The following is a 22,460-nucleotide window of genomic DNA, read 5'->3' on the forward strand; positions in this document are numbered from 1 at the left end:
AGGCGAAGAACGGTGGTCTGGAGGGTTGCCCAGAGCATTGCCAGTGGTTAAGATTAATTCTAAACCTTCCAGCCATCACCTCTTTGTTTTTGCTAAGTCAGCGTTGAGAAGGCTGCTGGTCACGTGACCAGGTCCTACCACTAATTTGTTTCGCCGACCACCAGGATTCTTGCCTTGCAGGAAGCTAATTAAGGAATCCAGGAAGACAATATTTAGGAGGCTGCTGGACACGTGACCAGGTCCTACCAGCCTTCTATTTCACCAGTCATCCTCAGGAGTGGTCATAACCGGCGTCATCAGCAAAGGACAGGCGAAGACTAGGGCCTGACCTGTTTGTGCCTGTTCGGGCCTGCTAGGGCCAAGGGCCAGACTAGCTATCCTGCAGATCTAACAACAACAATTCTGTGTCTATGATGTTTACCAGACTTGGGAACCAAGAATGCTGATTCCATATGTAAACATCAGAATCAGGGAAGTCTTCTCCAGCCTGAACATTGTTCCTTCTCTTCTGGGGTTTGAATTGGAATGTCAAGGTTGTCCTGTATGTGACCTTAGAGCATCTCTCCTTAGAAATGTATCATCCCTTGGTATCAGGATCCTCATCATCCTCGTCATCATTGTTCTCATTTGGATTGTTTTTCTGCATTTCTTCTTTCTGGGTAAGCTAGACTGCCTCTGTAATCCACTAATGCAATTCCTTTGTGGTTGTAGGAAGGCCATTGGTAGAAAGCTTCACCCTCATTTGATGACTGTCAGTGAAGGGCTGATGTAGTAGATTCACTTTCCTCACATGTCTTCTGGAGGAACGATGTCTGGATCTTGAACTTCTGTCGCTATCTCGGCATAGAATGATGTCTGCTCCCCCTGTTCGCTTCTCTGGATCAGTGCCGACTGTGACAATGTCAGTAAACTGACCGGTGGGCATTAATGTTTAGCCAAAGTCAAACTGAGTAGGGTGACTGAGCGGGAAGGTTTAGACGTAGGAGGGAATGGGAGTGGTGAAGGGTTCAGTTAAGAACACACCAAGTACTTTTAATAGTACAAATTAGGCCAAATCACATATAAGAGACCAGTCACTATAAGTCCACTACTTTCACAGATCCACAGGATCTAGTGTAATCTGTGGAGCAAGTGAACATGTGAAGGGGGCAGCTCTAAGCCTACCGACCCCGCCTCCAGCTTAATGGGAGGAGAAGTAATTGCCCTACTCCCTTGCCTGCGCGGGATTGGTGGAGTTCTGGGCAAGGGTCCTTCCCTGGGCTCCCCCTAAGGTAATTGGATTGGGAGAGGGTATCCTAAGAACTTTACTTCCATTGTTTTAAAACTTTCAAAAAGCGTGCAACGGCTTGCTGGATTTGCCAAAACTCAGACTCCTTTAAAAACTCATGTACTCTTGGAAACAGTTGCATTGGGAACTGTGACTCTTCGGGAACTGGGAGCCTCATTACAAGTACGGTGGTGCCGGAAAAAATGGCGGTGAATCACTGCACCAACCTGCTACAACTTTGGTGGTGAGGCAGAGGAAAAACCTCCAGCAAAATGCTGGTGGTAATTCCGCCACCTTACTGCCGCAAATCTGAAAAAATAGTGGAATTACCATCCTTGGAATTACCGAGAGCGGGAATTCCACCGAAGTCTCCATGGAGTCCTCTCCAAAAATGGGTACTAACACTGCCATACTAACACCTGCAATCTGGAGGTAATTCCGCCGGGGCAAGTGGCTGTAACAGCAATTCCTTTTAGTGGTACTCCGGCAGATTTACCACCAGAATACTGCTAAATGGACTGTAATGGAGCCTTTGGCCCAATATTTTATAGCTAGGAAAGGACTTTTAAAGTATAGTGGCTTACAATTATAAGAGTGTTAATTGTGTTTTAACCCTTTTAGCCCTTATTTATAACTTCTGGTTGTTACCTCGTTTTATTTTTCACTTACTTTGCTTAACTGCAATGTTCTATCTTTGATCTCACTGTGTTTAATAGTAAAGTGCGGATGCTCTATAGTCCCAAATGTGAATATATATATATATATATATATATATATATAATAGTAGTGTATGTTTTGGTGTGTATTTTACCAGTGCTCTTTTTAATTGATAGGATTGCCTAAGGCCTAAATAAATATTACTGTATTTTTGTACATTCTTTCTAACATGTATTTTTAAGATTGCTCTGTGTGTGCTGAACTGAACCCTTCTCCACTCTCACACCTTCTTAAGTCTAAGCCTTTCTGTTCAGTCACACTACCCAGATAGAGTTTGGTAAGACATTAGTGCCCCCCCTTTTCACAAGAATAGGGTATCCTCCCAGAATCTGTGCACATGGCTGATTCTGGAAATCCATCTTAGCAGGCCATATAAAGATTTTTTATGTTTGTAACACCCCTGGGGTGGGGAAGACAGGGCCTGATGGACTACGGTCAGATGGCCAACCAGAAAAAGGGAAGAGAGATAAAAGAAGTATCTGGAAGCAAAAAATAGTGGTTTGGTGAGGTGAGGTCAGCGGAGGTATAGGTGGAAGACAAAGAGACCAGCAGGAGGAAGGAGGGTGGAGAGAATTGTGGAGGCCAATTGTAAACCAGGTGAACATTGGTTACTGAGTGCAAGTGGTGCTGCATTGTATGTGTGAAAGAGTGGCAAGTGTATTTAAGAAGTGTATGGAGTGAATGTGTAGTGAGTCCATGATTAAAAGATTGTGTTTGAGAAGAGGGTGTGCTGGATTAGTAGTGTGGAGGAGGGAGTAGTAGAGTGGAGTTGGGAGTAGTTGTGTGGAGGAGGGGCTAGTAATCTGAAGAAAGGAGTAGTAGTGTGGAGGAGGTAGTGGTAGGATCAAAGGGTGGAAGTAAGGCGTATAAGGGGTGAGAGTCATCAGAGGGACAGAGGAGGAAGATGATGAGAGTAGAAAGAGTGAAGGTGGGTGGAGTTGGGAGTAGGAGAGTAGCGAGAGGAGAGCATCAGAGAAAGAAGGAGAGAAGGAGGGAGTGGAGCAAGTGGGTGTGACAGGAAACAGAGCAAATTGGGCAGAGTGTCTGAGCTGCTAATCCACTATCCCCTTTAGACGACTAACCACTGGATATTTGTAGCATTTATGTGATGCCCAGACCCAAGGGTGTCACAGCGGGTGTACAGAGGAAACACGGATACGTCAAGTGGTGGCCAAGTGAATAGTAGCATTAGTTATATTTGTTGAATAGCCAGGTTTCACAAATCTCTTAAAAATGGGGTAGGAAAGTTAATTTCTGATGTTTGGAGGTAGGGAGTTCCAGAGGGAGGGGGCTGTAACGCAGAAGCTCACACCTTCTACTCTGGACTTTCTGAAACGTGAGGTGACAAGAGAGATGCTGTTGGAGGAACATAGTGAGGGCAAGTGCTGTCTCTGGACGATGCTATTATTCAGGTAGAGTGGGGCTTCTTTGTAGATGTAACAGTGAGCAATAGTCAAGGTTTTGAAATCGATGCAGGCTTTGATGGGTAGCCAGTGGTCTTCACGCCGGGATGCAGAGATGTGGTCAGAGCGGCGCAGGACCAGTGCTGCACGCAAGGCTTTATTTTGGAGGAGTTGGAGGTTGGCAAGGTTAGATGCTGAGGTGCCCCTGAGGAGAGCATTACAATAGTCCAGCTTGCTGATGATGATAGCTCTTGCAAGTGTGAGGCAGTTATTCGATGAAAGAAAATGTCTACTCAGGGAGATTAGTTTAGCAGTATAGGCCGTGAATGAGGCCAGGGCACTGATGTGCTTGATCATGGAAAGCTCAGCATCCAAGATAGATAAGGCACTAGCCTTTAGGTTTCCCCTTCTAGCGTAAGATAAACCTAGACAGTAGGGAGAAATATTCTATGTACACTAACCTGGGCAGTAGGGACATTTGGGTTAGGATGATATTGATGTGAATCGACAAGATAAATAGGGACAGCCCTAGAGCCTGGTCTGATATAAAAGTAAAAACCCTTGAACTGTCTCTGGGTGTTAGAGTGTTCTTTGAGACATCTGTGACACTCCTTCTTATGTGTCTGCTTCCAGGGTGCACATGGCGGTGACAGGACTGCTTTAATGGAGAGTTTCTGTAGGTCCTCCTTTCTGGGGAGAGGGATCTTCTGTTGTTCTGTCCCTTGCCATTAGCTTGATCAGCGTCTGGATTCAACCTTTTACTTCGATTACTACGGTTGTTATTTTAAGTATTATTGTCCAATTAGCTAGTAGTATTTGATTTTTGTTGAGCTTTATGGTCGCTCATTGACCACCCTGCCATTCTCTTGTGCCCTATGGTCGCTCATTGACCACCTTGATTTTTGTTGAGCTTTATGGTCGCTCATTGACCACCCTGCCATTCTGTTGTCCCCTATGGTCGCTCATTGAACACTGTGCAATCTAACTGTGCCTTATGGTCGCTTATTGACCTCCTTGATTTTCTGTTGTACCTTATGGTCGCTCATTGACCACCCTGACATTTTGTTGTGCCCTATAGTCGCTCATTGAACTCTATCCAATCTAGCTGTGCCTTATGGTCACTTATTGACCTCCTTGTTTTTTTTGTTGTGCCTTATGGTCACTCATTGACCACCCTGCCATTTTGTTGTGCCCTATGGTCGCTCATTGAACACTGTGCAATCTAGCTGTGCCTTATGGTCGCTTATTGACCACCTGATTTTTTTTTTTGTTGTTGTGCACTATGGTCGCTTATTGACCACCTGCTATCCTCCTGTGCCCCACCTAGCACGCTATCATGCCCATAGCCATCTGCAAGCTTGCCACCACCACCACCACACTGCTCACTCTCCTTGCTACACTCACTATTCACCAACCCTACACTTCAATCCACCCCTTCACACTCACGCCACACAGTCCACCCCCCAATCCCACACTACCCACTGCCCCGGACAGCTCACTAACTCACTCACATCACACTAACACAACCCCTGCACCTTGCACCACTAGAATGTATAGACTGAATAGCTCGCACGCAGACCACTATATTCAGCACACAACCCCCACCCACTGAACTCAGAAACTACAGACTGAGCTCCTGCACCCTCTCCTAACACATCCCTCACACTGAACACCCATTCACCCACAAACAACCACCCACTAACCAAACCACTCCCTACAATATCACCACACATAACACATCAGTCACATCCATCACCCTCACCTCCACTAACATACCCCACACTCCTCTCATCAAATGGGCCCTCCTCAATGTACGCTCCCTCCCAGCTCACGCATCTGACATTCATGACCTCATTACCGATAATAACATCGACCTACTAGCCATCTTAGAAACATGGTTACACGAAGCATCAGGCCCAGCCGTCACTCTTGCACTACCACCTGGCTTCACCATACTCAGACAAGACAGACCAGAACGAATAGGAGGCGGAGTAGCGTTCATCTACAAGGAGAATCTTCAGCTCCGACTTGTTAGCCACTCCTCGACCAACAACTTTGACCTCTTATCAACCAAGCTCACACTGTCACCCAACAGCACCATCAACATTCACCTATTATATCGCCCCCAGGCCTCACCCCTGACTCTCAGGAAAGCATCATCCACATCCTCAGCAATAATATCAAAAGCTCCACCAAAACCCTTCTTCTAGGAGACCTCAACCTGGGATTTAATGATGCTAAAGACAAATCTGCAGTCGCCCTCACCAAAGAATTTAGGGACTTAGGCTTCACCCAAAAGGTAGAAAATCCCACTCACGTCAAAGGCTGTATCCTAGACTGGGTCGCAGACCACAATTGTCTCTCCACTATCACCTCGATCTCATCACTGCCATGGACCGACCACAACTGCATCGAATTCTCTATTCCTATCACCAAAAACCACAAAACTCTGACCCCTGCTATCGCTGCACAAGTCAGAAGTTCTAAAAAACTCAAAGAGGACAACCTGTGCCCCTACCTCAACACCCCCAAACTAGCACCCCCTTTCGCTAATGACCCCAATATTCTGGCAGACATCTACAAAGATGTCGTCACTAAAGCTATCAATGAAATAGCACCACTCGAATGGAAAAAAGAAAAGAAATCTCTACACGCCAACTCTTGGTTCACTGAAGAACTGCACTCAATGCGATCCCACAAAAGAGCAGCTCTAAAAAACTGGCAATCCAACCCATGCAACAACACCAAAAACGATTTCAACTTAATCTCCAACCAATACAAAACAGCTATCACTGCTGCTAAAGCCAACGCATTCAACGCACAAATCTCTAATGCCAAATCGCACAGTAAAGAGATCTCCGCCATCTTCAATGAGCTCACCCCCCCCCCAATACACCAGATGAAATAATCAAAGATGAAGCGTGGTGTGCCAGCATTCAAACGGCCATGCTACACAAAATTTACCTTCTCCAAAAGAAAATCAAAAACCATTGCAAAGCACTACCTCAACAGACAGGTACCAAGCCCTCTAACGCCTCACCGTCCTCGTCCAAGCCCATCATACCTGACTTCTCTTTCAGGGACAACACTGAAACAGAAGTTATCAATCTACTAAAAAATCTCAAATCCTCCCCCTGCAAAGGCGACATCTGCCCACCAAAACTCCTCAAAGACTGTGCAGATTGCTTTGCGCCGCACTTTACGGCTTTCATCAATGCGTCTTTTAAAACAGGGATTATCCCTGCTAGCCTCAAAGAGGCTTTGGTCCGCCCCCTCCTAAAAAAAACCACCCTCGACCCCCTACAACTCAACAACTACAGACCAATAACCACAGTACCATTCCTCCAGAAATTACTGGACAAAGCCGCACATTGCCAAATCCAGCATTTTCTGGAAACCCACTCCATCTTTGGAACGAGGCAATCAGGCTTCCGGAAAGGACACGGCACAGAAACAGCCCTAGTGGACCTAAAGAATCAGATCACCCAAATCATGGACAAGGGCAAGCCAGCTCTCCTACTCCTTCTAGATCTCTCAGCCGCTTTCGATCTAGTTGACCACAAGACCCTCACCTGCCAACTTTTCTAAAGAATCAGCTCTATGGGTCACCTCCTTCCTAGAGGGAAGAGCCATGAAAGTCTTCTCGGACATCGCCAACGCCACTCCCACGACAATCCACTGCGGGGTCCCTCAAGGTTCCTGCACTGCACCCACACTTTACAACTTGTTCACTAAACCTCTTTTTGACAAACTTGACTCCTACGGCATCACATACACGAACTACGCGGACGACACACAAGTACTTCTACCCCTCACAGGTACATACCACGACGACGCAAAGGCACTCCACTCCATCTACGCCATCATCCAGGCCTGGATGGCAGTAAATGGCCTCTGCCTAAATGGAGACAAGACGGAAATCATGATATTAGGTCAACAGAGCACCCTAGACAAACTGGACATACTGTATGCTAACTTCTCCATTGACAACTCCATCATCCCCGTCTCCACAGCGGTAAAGACACTGGGAGTGTACATAGACTCCTCTCTATCTATGAATAGACAAGTCAGCGCAATCACCTCCTCATCTGCGCATACCACTAAACTCATAAACGCCATCAAGCCTTACCTCTCCAAACCCAACTGCCTCTCCATAGCCAGAGCAACCATTGGAGCCAAACTGGACTATTGCAATGCCCTCCTAGCGGGCACATCAGCAAAAAACCTAAACAAACTTCAAGTCACACAGAACAATGCTCTCCGGGCCGCTCGCAGCATCCCAAGAAGAGAGCATATCTCCCATGCCAGACATGCAGCCCAATATCTCCCAGCTCCAGCTCCCGGTTAAAGAAAGGATCACACTCAAAATCCTCACCCTCACCCACAAATGCCTCTCTCTCTCCGCCCAGTCCTATCTATCAGAGACCATCTCCAAACCCTCCTCCGCACGTCCCACCAGGACGCAATACACCAACCTACTCTGCATCCCATGCATCAAAAAAGCCAAAGCCGATGGCCTAAGCTTCCCCTACATTGCCGCCAAGACCTGGAACGCTCTTCCTGCAGACATTAGAGCAGAAAACCCGCTCCCGATTTTTCATAGGAAACTGAAGACCTCTTTCCTTGCACAATAATGTGACCCCTGCGAATCCATGTAAATATACTGCATTGCCTTTTGTGCTAATACCACATTTTCCAATGTAAATAATTTATTCTTTGTTAATATTGTATTATTTGTATTGTATTATGTGTAACTAAGATATGACTATAACAAGCGCCACGATGCCCCCGGGCTGACGTGCGCTCTACAAATCTGAATGAATAAATAAATAAAATAAATAAATAAATAAATAAATATTTCCACTTTCACGTTCTTACCAGGTAGACGTTCCATCTATTTATTAATTTGCATTCCTCCCTTCTCGTACTCCAGAACGCGATTGCCCTTCTATTACATCTCAATAGTGTGCAGAAGGAGTACGTGAATGGGTCTGAGCCAGCCTCCGCACACAAGTAACCTAGTACCACAGAGGAAAACGCATTCAGTACAGCTGCTCCGTCATCTTCCTACATAATCACTGGCTCAAAAATGTCATATAAATGGCATTGGCCCCTATCCAGTGCCTTCCGGTCGCTTTCTGGTGAGGACATGGCAACATGCATATTTTGGGCTCACCGCTGTCAGCCCCTCTAGAGCTTGCACAGAACGAAAAAGCAGGAGAAACCACAGTACAATGGCTCTTTATTTGCCAGAGGATGGAAGGTTACAAGAGGTAGAAAAAGGGGTTCTGACTGGATGCGAAGGCCTCAACTGGTAAGGAGCCCGACGATGGAGGGAGTCCAGTGGCAATGATGCTATATCATAATGTCTGAGCCTTTGATGCTCTGCTTCCCATTGCAAATATTTGGCATACAAATCCACTTGCATCTGCAGAAACAAACATATTCATTATCTTCATTCAATGTTATTTAGATGATATCTAAATTTCAATGTAATCTAAGCAGTTCTATTCAGTATGAGGTCAGGGGTGCTATCGAATCTTCCTCTTTTTAGGCCTCCTTCCCAATACGTCTTCCATTTCTCCTTCTGAATTTTCCCATTATCCTCCTCTCGCTCTTTTCAGCTGCCCCCACTTTCCTTCCATTTCTAGTATCTCTGACCTCTTCTTGACAGCGCATTGAAGAGGTAATTGAGTTTGCAGTGCTTGTGATATGTGGCCCGTACGTCTGGGCTGAAGGGTGCCGCCCCCCGCTTGAGTGGCAGTGCTGCCTGACTCTGAGCAGGAGCGCGTCCCTGCTGCATTCTCAATGCAGCAAAATGCACAGAGCACAATGATAAGAAGCAATCAGTGAATAGAAAGGTCCACCCACCACCTCTCCTCATTGTACTACTAGCATATGAGGCTCTGGCTGACAAGTAAGGATTCCTTCACTCTTCTGTCAATCAGCACTCTCTGAATGTAGCAGGTCTTCTGTTCGTGTCAAGGATGGTGCCGGTGTGCTGATGGTGTGAGTAGAAGATAAGTGAAATGTGAATGTGTTATGTATATTGTATTATGTGTTTGTATGCATGCATGCATGCAAGTGGGGTTGTCTGAGTGTGCCTGTGGGAACATGCCCACATGTGAATGTTTGTTTTCATGTATTTTTGCATGCAAAGTGTTGTGTGAGTGCTGTTTTAGTGCTGTGTGTGAATGAGATTTAATATTGTTTGAATGTATGAATGCATGGGTGAATGCGAGAGTGTATGTTCTGTAAATGTAAAGAATTTCTATTAAGCGTGTGTGTGTCCTGCCCTGTATGAGGGGAGCTTGTCTCTAGTTTTGAGGGGGGGTGCTACTGGTGGCATGTCATTTTACTGGGCATCAAGGGTAAAGCAAACATGATGAGTGCTATTACACAGCTAGACTGACATACTTTGGTGCAGCCATTTTAGCTATACTACAACATTCTTACTGTGGCATGGTATTTTTGTGTTTGGTATCATGGTTAAAGCAAATATGCATGCTATTAGATAGGTAGACTTTCATAATTTGTGCAGCCGATCTAACTAAACTTTCTTACTGAGACATGGTATTTTTTTATTGGGCATCAAAGGTTAAAGCAAACATGATGAGTACATTTACGTAGATAGACTGGCATATGTGGGTGCAGCTGGTCTAGGTATATGTCTACTGTGGCATAGCATTTATAATGGGCATCAAGGTTACTTAATTAGACTGACATACTTCAGGGTATCCAGTCTAGCTAAACTTTCTTACTATGCCGAAGTATTTTTTATTGAGTATCAAGGGCAAAGTAAATATGATGACTAGGGCTGGGCGAAATTGTTTAATTTAGTTCTGCCAACCGCGGAAGCAAAATCTGTCCAATTTAGATCCGTTTCGCCCCAATCCACTGTTACGCCACCCCTGCGTATTCAAAAGTGTGACACAACGTTTTTTGTGCCATTGCGCTAACCCAGAATGGATAAAAAGTAGCCACACAAAGTTTCTCGAGCTGCTGCATGCACCTAGTACAAACCAAACAAAAACTGCACAAAGTTTCTCGTGCTACTGGGTGAACCTATCACTGTTTGAAAAAACTGTGCAAAGTTTCTTGTGTCGCAATCCGAGACTTGCATGGATCAGGGAAACCCATGCAAAATTTCTCATGCTACTGATAAAACTACCATGGATCAGAAAAGAACCACACAAAGGGGGTCATTACGACCTTGGAGGTAACCATGCCGCAATTTGCAGCATGGTTACCCCCTTACCGGGTAGCGGGTCCGGGTTCCTGAAATGAGGAATTACCGGGCCATTCCAACCTTGGAGGACCCGGTAATTCCTCATTCAAGGAACCCGGACCCGGTACATCCCCATTCCCATTCGAGCCCCCATAGGGCTCAATGGGAATGGGGAGGGAGCTAACAACGGGCCCGTTAATAACGGGCCCGTTGTTAGCTCCCAGGTCTGCTAGCAGGACCCGCTAAGGGCACCTGGTTTTACCAGGCTCCCTTTGTGGGTCCCGCGAGCAGACTCGTAATGGGGCGGTAAGGGGTTGACGGCTCTGGCACCATTACCGGCACCGTTAACCCCTTACCGCCAAGGTCATAATTACCCCCAAAGTATCTAGTGTCACTGTGCAAAACTAACACAGATAAAAAAAAAGACCTGCACGAAGTTACTGGTATCGCTGCGCGAACCTATCACAAATCGTAAAACCGCACAAAGTTTCTCGTGGTTCTGTGCCGAAACTAGCACAGTTCAATAAACATGCACAAAGTTCCTTGTGTTACTGCATGAAACTAGCACAGATAGAAAAAAGACCTGCGTAAAGTTTCTCGTTGTGCTACACAAAACCAACACGGGAACAAAAAACCACACTCCACATGAAATCAAAAGAAAACGGGCAAACTTTCAGTGGTGATGAAACCCTGATGCTGATTTCGAGGAACGGGCAGACGTGGATGCCAGTGCGATTTCCGTAATTTGCGCTTTGTGAGCGGAAATGTCACTCACCTCTAATGATGAGTACCATTGCGTAGCTAGACTGGCATACTTTTTATGTTAATTATACTTTTCTGTAAATCAAACATGAGTTCTATTACATAGATAGACTGGCATACTTGTGTGCCATCAGTCTAGCTATACATTCTTACTGTGGCATGGTATTTTTTACTGGGATTAAAGTTAAAGCAAACATGATAGCTGTTACTCACCACACCAAGATTCGGAGGACTGAAGTGGTGTAACTCTGTTACTCACCACACCAAGATTCGGAGGACTGAAGTGGTGTAACTCTCAGATCAACCAGTCTCGACCTCAGCTACCCTGATTAAATAAGTTGGTTGGAATAGCAGAGCAGATACAGAGCCTAAAAGATCAATGCAAAGGACAATAAGGAACTAACTACTGAGTTAACTAATCCCCTTAAACCCCTAAGGAATGCACCACTGACCTGGAAGGAGATGGTTGAGGAGCCAAGAGGGAAATCCAGTTCCAAGGGCACAACGACAGGAGAAAATAATAAACAGGAAGGTTAGTTAGGGAGGAACACCCGAACGGCACGAGGGACGCACTAGATACGGGTTGGTGCAGGTAACTGGAAAGCGTCCTGAACTGCACTTGCAATGTAAAAATACAATTCCAGCACAATGTCCAAGGAGGGTAATTTCTTCACAGCGGGAGTAGACAGTCTTTATCCAAGAAGTAAATCACAGGAATTTATGACAATGAAAATACACTTACTGAAAGCAATTAGTGTCAGACGATGATTGTTTTAATGTAGCCCTTGTGGAAGGAACCAAAAAGCTACGACTTCTAACAGCCGTCGGCAATCCAGGAAAACGTTCTGAGTCGAAACAGCTTGTAGAACCAAAATCAGCTGGGCAATCCGTGAACAGTCCAAAGTGGAAAGCAAGGTCGAAAACCAGGAATTCTAAGCTGGAAGGATAGAGGAAGGAATTAGCCCGAGGGCTAAACACGTAAGAGTACGTGTCATGCACCAGCCCTGGAAGATAGCTTACCGTTGGAAGTACTACTAACATGGAATCCATTAGCAAAACCAACAGTCTAGCTTATTCCAAGATGGCTGACGGAACCTATAACTGGCTGATCAAACTAGCACACGGCGCGTTGTATCGTATGTGTTACCTGCGCTGCCAGTCTCTTACAGCGACTAGCATTACTCCGTCTCCCGTATTACTTTGCTCTTGTCTTTCCTGTTCCTTGCCACTCGCGGTGTCTAATGGTTTTCAGGTAAAGTGATCAGGGACTTTTCTAGCGACTTTCGCTTTCACTACGCGTTCCCTTTCTCCACGCGTATTCCGTGTACTTGTCTCTATCTGCAACCCACTTAGTCTCCGCCGTCATATCCCTCTCTAGAGTCGGGAGACTTCTATCTTTACTCGGTTAAATCCTAATTTTCGTGTTCCCTCTATTGTTACCTTTTCTGTTCAATTCATACCTGCATCGTTACCTCTGTGCAGTATCTTTCACGGAAGTCCGCAATACCGTTTAATCCTACGGACCTCCTACACCGGGTCCAGAAGGCTCCAGCAACCAGCCTCTTCTATTTACATCGGCGCTTCGCGTCTGTGGTGTCAGCAGACCAGATTCCATACTTCTGCAAGTCTTCTGGTTTATCATCAGACCGTCCCATTACAACAGTCTTGGAATCCATCAGGGTTTTTTCTGCCAACCGGCTTTTTCCCCATTTTTAGCGCATGCTCCTCGGGTTACCTCCGGATCTGTACTATATTCGGACCACGGAGGAGGCCGAGGGAGCGCGACCCTACTTACGTCAAAAAAAGGAGAAGAAGCCTGGACAAGGGACGAAGATAAAGACCAAGAAGAAGAGCTCAGTCAGGGTAGAGGAAGTACCTGAGCATACAGGTGAGGAGGAGTCAGGGGAGGAGGAGAGCCCGTCTGACAGTACGTGTAGACTACAATTAGCAGCACCGAGCCCCGAGCGGAACCGGATTAAGAAGGCAAAGGGCGGGGCATCGGTGAACGCATAGTGCGTAATGCGCGTGTCAGCTGACGCGGTCGATACTGATACCGAGGTCCATACAGTCTCCATGGAAACCGATAACGCTGCCACAGCGATCTCTTTCCCCGAACGGTGTAAGCCGGTGTAACTGCCGAGGGAGGCTGGCGAGAACCGAGCTGTCGGAGCGTAACAATAGCGTTGTTATGTAGCTAGACTGGCCTTCATTGGTGCAGCCAGTGTGGATATACTTTCTTACTGTGGTGTCTTTTTCTTTTTTTTTACTGGGAATGAAGGGTAAGGCAAACACGTTTTATTACATGGCTGAACTGGCCTCCATTGATGGTGCCAGTCTGACCATATATTCCTACTGTATCATGGCATTTTGTTACTAGGAATCAAATGTAAAGCAAACATGATAAGTGTTATTACTTGGCTAGACTGTCCTGCAGTCCTTATATGGTAATAATGGCCTATGTTGGTGTGCTCTGCAAGGATATGTATGGGCACAGCTAACATGGAAATGTTTTTTTCACACTGGCATATGATGTGGGCAAAGGCATCATGAAAATGTTTTGGGAAAAGCGCCTGTGCACAGTTGGTGACTTTCATCATTTGGATTTTCATCAGCTATAATAAAAATCTGATTTTAAACTGTGCCGGTTTGTATGGAACTTTTCACAAAAAGTGTGCTCGAAAATGTACCATTTTAACTGATTATTTAAAAAAATAATTTTCAGATGAGAAACCCTCCTACCCCAAATCCCCTTGGTTGGTACGGGCCCCCTTTACATGCTTGGTTGCTTGTATATTCAAGGGCACATTTTACGCCCCTCCAATAACAAAATTCACCATTGTCACCATTGTCACTGACAATAAACATTCAGGATTTAAAGTTTCCATAATTTGTTGCAGTCTACTTTGCGTATATCTAATATTTGTAATTCAGTATATGGGCTGTCATTTGTATGCAGTATCACACAACAATCTACTGTAAACCCCAAACCTTGCAACTCTGAACATCCCAACAGCCCACAGCACAAGGAGGCCATGCTAAGGACAGAGTAGAGCTCCGTAAATGATGCATACCTGTAACAGACCTGATGCCTGTAGCCATTCATTCATGCGCTTTACTTCCGCAGGAGGTCTGATTGATCGAATGGGTAACCTGGTCAACATTGAGAAGCTTGTTCTTAATGACGTGAGGATGACAGAGGAGGATGCCACACATCTAGGTAAGGCATTTTGGGAACGTACATCTCTGTGCTGTTCCACAATAGGCTTCTTTTTTTCATTTATTGAAATATTTTGGGATGCTTATTCTGGACAAAAGGCTGTAAATCCAAAGAGAGCGCAACATACTGATTCAATTGCAATGTTAAACACTTCCAGGCATCATGTCTGCAAGCGTGCCTTCTGTCTTATGCGAGTATTAGCTGTGGTCTTGCGGATCACTTTGAACCCAGAGCAGGGGACCAAAAATCAAGTGATTCTGGACTTTTCTTTATTTTTCATTACGTGGTTAAAACATTCAACCTTTAATAACAATGTAGTGAAATAAGACAATACACATTTCTTTTACAATGAAATGACATTAAAATTCATATGGGTAACAGTCAGTTCCTATCTTAAAATCATTGAACAAAATAAAATCAGTTGGCATCAATAACAGTTAAATCTTACAATAAAAACAAAAGGAAAGAGAAACAGAAGAAACGGTTAGAATGTCATTATCTAATGGTCCATTATACAGTATTATTTTGTAAGTTCAATGATTTTATGAACTGAACTACAGCAATTACAGTGGAGGTTGTTCGCCCAGCCAAACATGAATGCCAAAATCACTCAGTTCAAACAAAGGAAATTATAGACAAACATTCCTCAAAGTGGAGCAGCCGAGCACCCCCCAGAGACATACATTCAGTTACCCAATGCCTAAGCGATTCACATGAGCCTGGTGTATTACAGAAACAACATGTAACCTGTTCATAGGAGATAATACCATATCTGGCAAGGATTTGTTTGGTGAGCAACAGGTTCCATCGAAATCGTAAAAAGATGTTGGGATAGATGCTTAGAAAAGGTGCTAAGATGCCCAGCTTCTTATGATCATTGCACAAATAACCCTGTGAAGAATAAGAGTGCATAGAATCCATTGTTTTGATCCAATCATAGTTGTACAAAGCTATTTTAACCTTTGCTGGAGTATGCACCAAGTCTTCAATGGAACAATTAATGGCATCTAAAGTTGTAATGCACCTTTCTGAGATCAAACTAATCCAGGAACATCCTTGAACCTGAAGGATTTTATTAAAATCTACAAACAAAGATCCCTCAATAGAACACAATTTCTTCCTGAGTAACAATAGAATTCTCCAATCTGCTCTTGCTTGTAATGATACAATACTAAGTTCATACCGCATGGCAACAATTGTCACAGAGTTCGGAAGTCTTAATGTTCTTCTCCAAAAGAGTGCCTCAAGAGCGGATAAACAATTCTTCACACTGGGAGGATAAGTTTCAATACCATAGAGTAGTTCTGGCACAGGTTTGCCCTCATAAAATATTATCACAGGTTTCAAAAAGAATTTGCAATATTTTTGATCAACCCTTACTAATTGGGAGGAGAGAGCATGAACACGATCTTTGAACCACTGTATTAAGTTCCCTATACAAGGCTTTGAACTAATCAGAAAATATAGGTAGGTAATTGAAGTTACAGTGTTGATTTTTACATCTCGTATCTTCCAGCGGTATGAGCTCATGGTCCTAGGTTTAGAGAATGTATTCACTTTTGTCTTTTCGGGATTGACCCTCAAGGAGTGAGCTTCAATATAGCTAACACATGAGTTTAAGAGGCGCTGAAGGCCACCTGTAGTACAATAAAATAATTTAAAAAATTATCTGTGTACGCCAGGGATTGCGGTCTTAGGTCACACAAATTAGGTGAAACAAATATTGCAGATTTCAAGCAGTAATCAACGTCTGCAAGATATAAGTTAAATAGGCAGGGGGGGAGTACCCACCCATGCCTAACCCCACACAAAGTGTGGATAGTTCTAGAAAGACCACCAGTGTGATTCAGGCGAACCTGTATATTGGTATTGGTGTAAAGTCCCACAATAAGCTTAAGAAGACCAGGAGGAATACCCCAGAACTGAAGCTTGAGCCAAAGTCTGTTGCGATCAACTGCGTGAAACGCAGAGCTGAAATCAAGAGAAGCAACAAAGATAGATTCATACTTCCCTCCCCAAGGCAAGTGTTTTAGGCAGTTCACCATAAGACCATTTAGAGATGTCCCTAATGTGAGAAACCTGAAGGTGTCTCACCCACTAGTTCCCGGGGATGTCTCATCCTGGTGGCCAGGACATGGCCATCACTTTTGGATCCAGTTCCTGGGGGTGGACCAGTGCGGGAGGATCACCTGTGTGAGGGGTCTTCGGGGAGTGGAAGTGGGACACCGGATGGCGAGATGTGCCATCCTCTTCCATGTTACACCTTTACCCCATCCTACCAAGTAGGATACTTAGGAACTCAGCCCCCACTTCCCAACATGAACATTTCCTCATGGACAGTTCACTACAAGAGAAAACAGACTAACACCCGAGCCGAATACCTGACATGTCCCAATACATTGGTCAGGAAGAGTCAGGCAATTACTGCTGATCATTATACATACCTGAATTCCCTTACACTTCCCCACACAGATTAAAGGCAGAGCACGAAAGCACACTCTGAGCAAGGCAAAACAGACAAGGAAGCAGCAGTTCCAAGTACCCATGACCTTTTCAACGGAAGACCGTTACTTTCATGAACCTTTGAGAATAGGAAACATAGGACCAAGAATCAAGGCTGAAGAATCCTGTATTGTGTGTCGGAGGAGCCCGGGGCTCTCCCGCGTCGATAGTCAAGGCGGGGAGAATCGTTTGCTGCTGTGGTACTGTCCTTGGCTCTTACAACAAAGCAGCGCCAGTGAAGTTAGCATAGCCAGTGAGTGGGGAAACTGATTCCAGACCTGTCTGTGTTGAAGCCAAATTTGCAAGCGGCAACATTGTATAGTGAAAACTGAAGAGAACAATGTATGAGGCATATGTGGCAAGCAACATGAACACAATTTAAAACAGCGGATGAGTGATTGAACTTTGAAGACAAGATACTACCGTAGACAGAGTGGTCCGGCATCATGTGGGTGCTCATTCGAAAGTCTCTGTTAGGTATCCAGCTGAAAGGTGGAAAATGTGAAGAGTGATAAACAATATTGTGAAATCATAGTGGTCCTGCAGTGGGTCAAGCAACACCCTGTGCACATTCGAAAGTCTTCGATAATTGATAAATTATGTATATGAAATTGGTCTGAGCCCGGCTGAGGGAGACTAATTGAACAGTTTGCAAAAGAGGATCTGAGCCCAGCTGAGGGGGATCTGGGGTGCACAGGAATACACCCAAAAAGTTGAACATTGTGTTAAAAGGGATCTGAGCCCGACTGAGCAGGATCCGAGATCTGAGCCGACTGAGATGGATCTAAGACCTGAACCCGTCTGATGGGCATCCGGGTGAACCGTGAGTCACCCAAGAAAGAATATCCTATGAGAAATTGGCTGCATGAATAATTTATGACCATTGTGTTGAGAGGTTTAGAGCCCGGCTGAGAGGGATCCAAGGTGAATAGTGAATCGCCTAAGCGATTGAATACTTGTGAAAATCTGGAAAAGGAAAATAACTTTATCATTTGTTTGTCGCATCAGACCCTCTGAGTGAAGAGAATTTGAAAGGCAAAGAGACTTGGGCACGGAGGCCTGATTTTATTTGTATGTATGTATTTATCACGCGCCGCCACCCAGAGGCATCAGGGCACACATAAAAACAGAGACAAAAGACAAACGGACAGCGTGAGCTAGAAGCTTTAACGATGAGTACATTTTTTGTTAAATAAGAAGGTCTTAAATCACTTCCGGAAGGTAAGAAAACAGTTCTACCTAATGCTAATGATTGAACTGTATACTCATGTTAGAGAAGCCAGAGACTGTGCTAAGCTCCAGTGTACCGCCTTGTCCTGTGCTGAAAACATGGGGAAGGGAGGCCATCGGCCTGAACATCCTGGCATATCACTTTGTGAACACTTCTTTCTTTTTCGTAACATTGTTTCCCCCACTATTTGTATTTAGAGGTAAGGATCGGCAATAGGTTTATTAGTATAGGCCCTTTTATTTTGACAAGACACTACTAGGACTACGTTATAAATTTTTGATGGTCGTAACTTGCTGCCATCTATAGATTTAGGATTAGATAGGCGTTTTTCAAACCCTTGTTTAAGTTCAATAAATACCCTTGAACTGTGGTCACTTGTGACTGTCTTACTGTTAATACCATGCCTTCCTTACACTAAATCGCGCCTACATCCCGTTTGCCACTTGCCCAATACCTGAGCTATTACCACTGAGGATGACCCTATTGATGTTGAGCAGCTCTCAAAGGAGAGCCAAGCCGTGTTACTTCCAGCAAAAATCTTTGTTTCTATACATCCCCCAATAAATGATTCAAACATTTCCAAAATCAATTCACGAACAGCGAAAACACTACCAGACTGATTGAGTGTTATTCCTTCTACACAAACACTAAAATCTTGTACTAAGGCTAAGCAAACCAAAGCTGGTCCATGCGATACGTTCTTGAAAGCAATTAAATCTAATCTAAGTGCTTATTTCCCAGTAAGTGGAAGAAGTTGCACCTCATACCATCCTCAGCGAAGTGAATCAAGTTCTCATATTCCATTAACTATAGTTCCCTAGGTAATTTTGCACTGAATCTGCAACTGGGCCAAACTCGGTCCATGGCCCAGCCTCTCTCCCCTGCACTGCCTCCCTGGTAACCCCTGCACTACGGGACTGTCTCTGTATCCCTACAGCCCCTCTTTCCCAGCACTTGTCTGCACTTATCTTGCACGTGCCACCAGCTGGCCCTTATTATTTATCTTGTATTTACTAACCCTGTACTGCACTTTCCCCTCTCCCTTTCCCCCTTGCACTTTTGCCCCCTACCCATGCACTTGCGTGATCTGAATGACACTTGGCCTAGTAGGATCGTTGTCTGTCTCCCCTTGTCCCCTCCCTGCCTCGTCGCGCCTTGAAACACTTGTATATAGGCGTGTTACAAATGCCATATCATATCTTATCATATCATAACACCAGTTCAAAGTGCACAAGGGAAAACATCTTACAACGAAGTTTGCATAGCAGAGCAAAAGAAGAGTCTATGCCCCCCTCTAACTGAAAAGCCAGCTTCCATGGCCATCAATGGACGGAGTAAAGTCCAATTCCTTCCAGTGGAGGAGGGGGTGCTGAGCTCAACTGAGATAAACTTAAATCTTGAAGCCCCAAATATACATCCTCCCATGGTGAACCCATCTTACTTACCTTCACATGGGACAAGCATCTCTAGGTCGCTTCTCCCGACTGGCATAATATATCCAAAAGAAGAAGTTTGTGAAGTGATCTTGACGGCCCTGAGAATGGCAATTCAAAATGGGGAAATCACTGCTGATGCAATTACAAAACTCTTACCATCTAAAAGTCTCTTGCAGTCTCTGCCTGATGCTCGCCCAATTAATATTTTAAACTCTAACTCGCACACCAACTGCACTCCTTTTATGAGGGAAGAGCTCTTGGTAGCGCTGAGTAAAGCTATCCAAGATGGAGAAATCACTGTTGATACACACATAAGGGCCTTCTCCTCTAAAATCCCTATACAATTGTTGCCTGAGGCTATTTCTACTATGATTCCAAATTCCAATACTCACATTAATGGTGCCCTTTATAGGAAGGAAGAGCTTGCCCAACCTTTACTTTCAGTAACTCAACCTCCTACTGAAATGCACCATATTATTGGTCTGGAATGTATGTCAAATTCTTTGGGATATCCATTTATTAATCGTCCCTATTTGCTAGGGTTATTCTCACATGTCCTCCAAATAAGAAGCCTGAAATCTGAGGATATCTTGAGAGTTTCTCTTGCAAAAGAGAACAATCATCGCACAATATGCTATCTGACCTCATAACATATGCTCAAATTCATTCGGTCCTGTAGAGCAGAAATTAAGGAACAAGGGTTCATATTAACAACTTTCCCAAATGAACCTGCTGCTCAAGAATATCTTGCTTTTGTTCCTATTAAGATGGATTTCTGAACTCTGTCCTGGAGGGCCAGGGGTTCAGAAGGCCAGCCTAGTTTCTTGGAACAGGGTAACCTCTGGACAAGCCAGACCAATCAAGGTAGCGATCACAGCGGTCAAGACTAGGTCTCAAGAGGGGTGAGGGTGACTGAAAGCCCGCAATGAGCACACAAAGCAAGGACACTTACAAATTACTCCAAGCAGGTGTTATATTAAAAATATAGACACATTTATTACAAGGCCTTTGTAACATTGACCGTAGCGAGAAATCACAATAAAACTCAAGTAAATCAACACATCACAATCAAATACAATATATATATACAATTACCAACGAGTCTAATGAGTTAGACGCAGGAAATGTGCAGACCACCTAGATGGGGAGGAAAACAGGCAGTGCGAATAATAGTTAGACCCAGTCCGCCTTCAGAGGCACCTAACTAGAAGGAAGTCCGAGCCCTACGAAGAGTGGAGCCTTGTGCTCAAAAGTACCTGCACACGCGGGTGGCAACGGGCAAAGGGGAGTCTCCTCGAGGGAATCAGGCAGTTCAGTTCGGTGAACAAATGAAGATGAACAGAATTCCGCGACTCAAGCGCCGCCTCCACTGTGGGCAGAAGCAGAGCGCGAGTACGGAAAGGCGTGCTGTTTGACATAGCGGGGGAAAGCTATGGGCTACTGCAGGAGGGCGACCAGTTCCTAGCGATGCTACTCACCGGTCACCGATGCAGGCAGACCCAGGCTTCTCCGCGTCAGTTTCAGTGCTGGCAGATTCAGATACAAGCAGGGGACGTCTTGGCGTCGTGTAGATTCCGCGGCAGCAGAAGTTAGAGTTGAGGATGTCCCAAACGCAGTGAACCCGCTCAGTTTGTTACCACAGCAGGGCAACGGAGCGGCCGTGTGTATTTCAGCCCAATGTACACTGCTCACATCAGACCTGGGAATGCCAAGTGTACGAATCATGTGAGAGTGACAAGGACTCATAATACAGCAGCAGCCTGACGACGCTTACAGAGCAAGACTCCTGGGTAGGCTGGTCAGTCCACTGGATGGCCCAGAGACACTTCCAAAGGCTTACGTGCAGGAGATGGTGAAGATGCCGAGAATAGTTGTTCCCACTATTCCAAAGGGTCAAAGTACCAGTACAGGCCTTCTCGTTCGATCAGAGGTAGAAAGGGTTTCACAAAGCGACAGCGGTGCAGAGGAGCAGTCCTTCAGCGGGTCACCAGCGATTCCTCGGTTCAGCCTCGTAGTTGCAGGATACTTGGCTCCTGTATTCCTTCGTTCGTGAGAACTCAGGAGATTCACATGGTAGTGGTGTTTCCAGTCTCCTCTTATCCACGGTTCCCTTCGCGCTAAAACGGAGAGGACCCAATGGGAGATCTGCTCACAAAACACTCACACCATACGTGGACCTATCACGCGGACCACGGTGGTCCCAGGCATTCACGACACATTAGACTCTCTGGCACCCAGGATGTGTATTGGGACCAGACATCCCAGCCCACATCTCGGAGGCACACACAAGGCCTGTAGAAGCCCGCGAAAGCATCTGTGTTTCGTGGGAAAGTACATGCCCAAATAAGGAAGGCCCCGGGTCGGCTCGACCTGGGGAAGGTGAAGGGGGCAAGACGGTCAGCGGGCAGGACAACGAGCCTCGTGGTCTGGCCATTTTGGAAGCCAGGCCACCATTTTGGGCTAAGCGCGAGAAACACGCTAAACAGCCAAAAGGAGCTCAAAACGCAAAGAAACGATCGCTGCCACCAGTCCCGTCCGTGATTCACTTGCACCGTTCATTAACAATCCAAAGAGAGTGTCTAGGGCCTGTAGAAGACTAGAGACCCAAGAGAGCAGTAACTTAGCTTACAGTGCCCTCTTGTGCCATGTTGCGCAAAAGCTGCAAAATGATAAAAGAACTACGGAAAACAACGTTTC

At 45.3% G+C, this 22,460-nt stretch overlaps 1 protein-coding gene across 1 annotated transcript in view; it reads left to right on the forward strand.

Moving 5' to 3' along the window:
* NLRC4 (NLR family CARD domain containing 4) overlaps positions 1 to 22,460 on the forward strand; it is a 421,041-nt gene that overhangs the window by 174,321 nt on the left and 224,260 nt on the right. The window contains exon 5 of the mRNA XM_069607934.1: positions 14,502 to 14,594. Coding sequence (XP_069464035.1) covers positions 14,502 to 14,594 — 93 coding nt within the window. The remainder of the gene's footprint in view (positions 1 to 14,501; positions 14,595 to 22,460) is intronic.

Source organism: Ambystoma mexicanum, chromosome 4q (assembly GCF_040938575.1).
Source record: "Ambystoma mexicanum isolate Mex_15411 chromosome 4q, UKY_AmexF1_1, whole genome shotgun sequence".
Taxonomy (NCBI): domain Eukaryota; kingdom Metazoa; phylum Chordata; class Amphibia; order Caudata; family Ambystomatidae; genus Ambystoma; species Ambystoma mexicanum.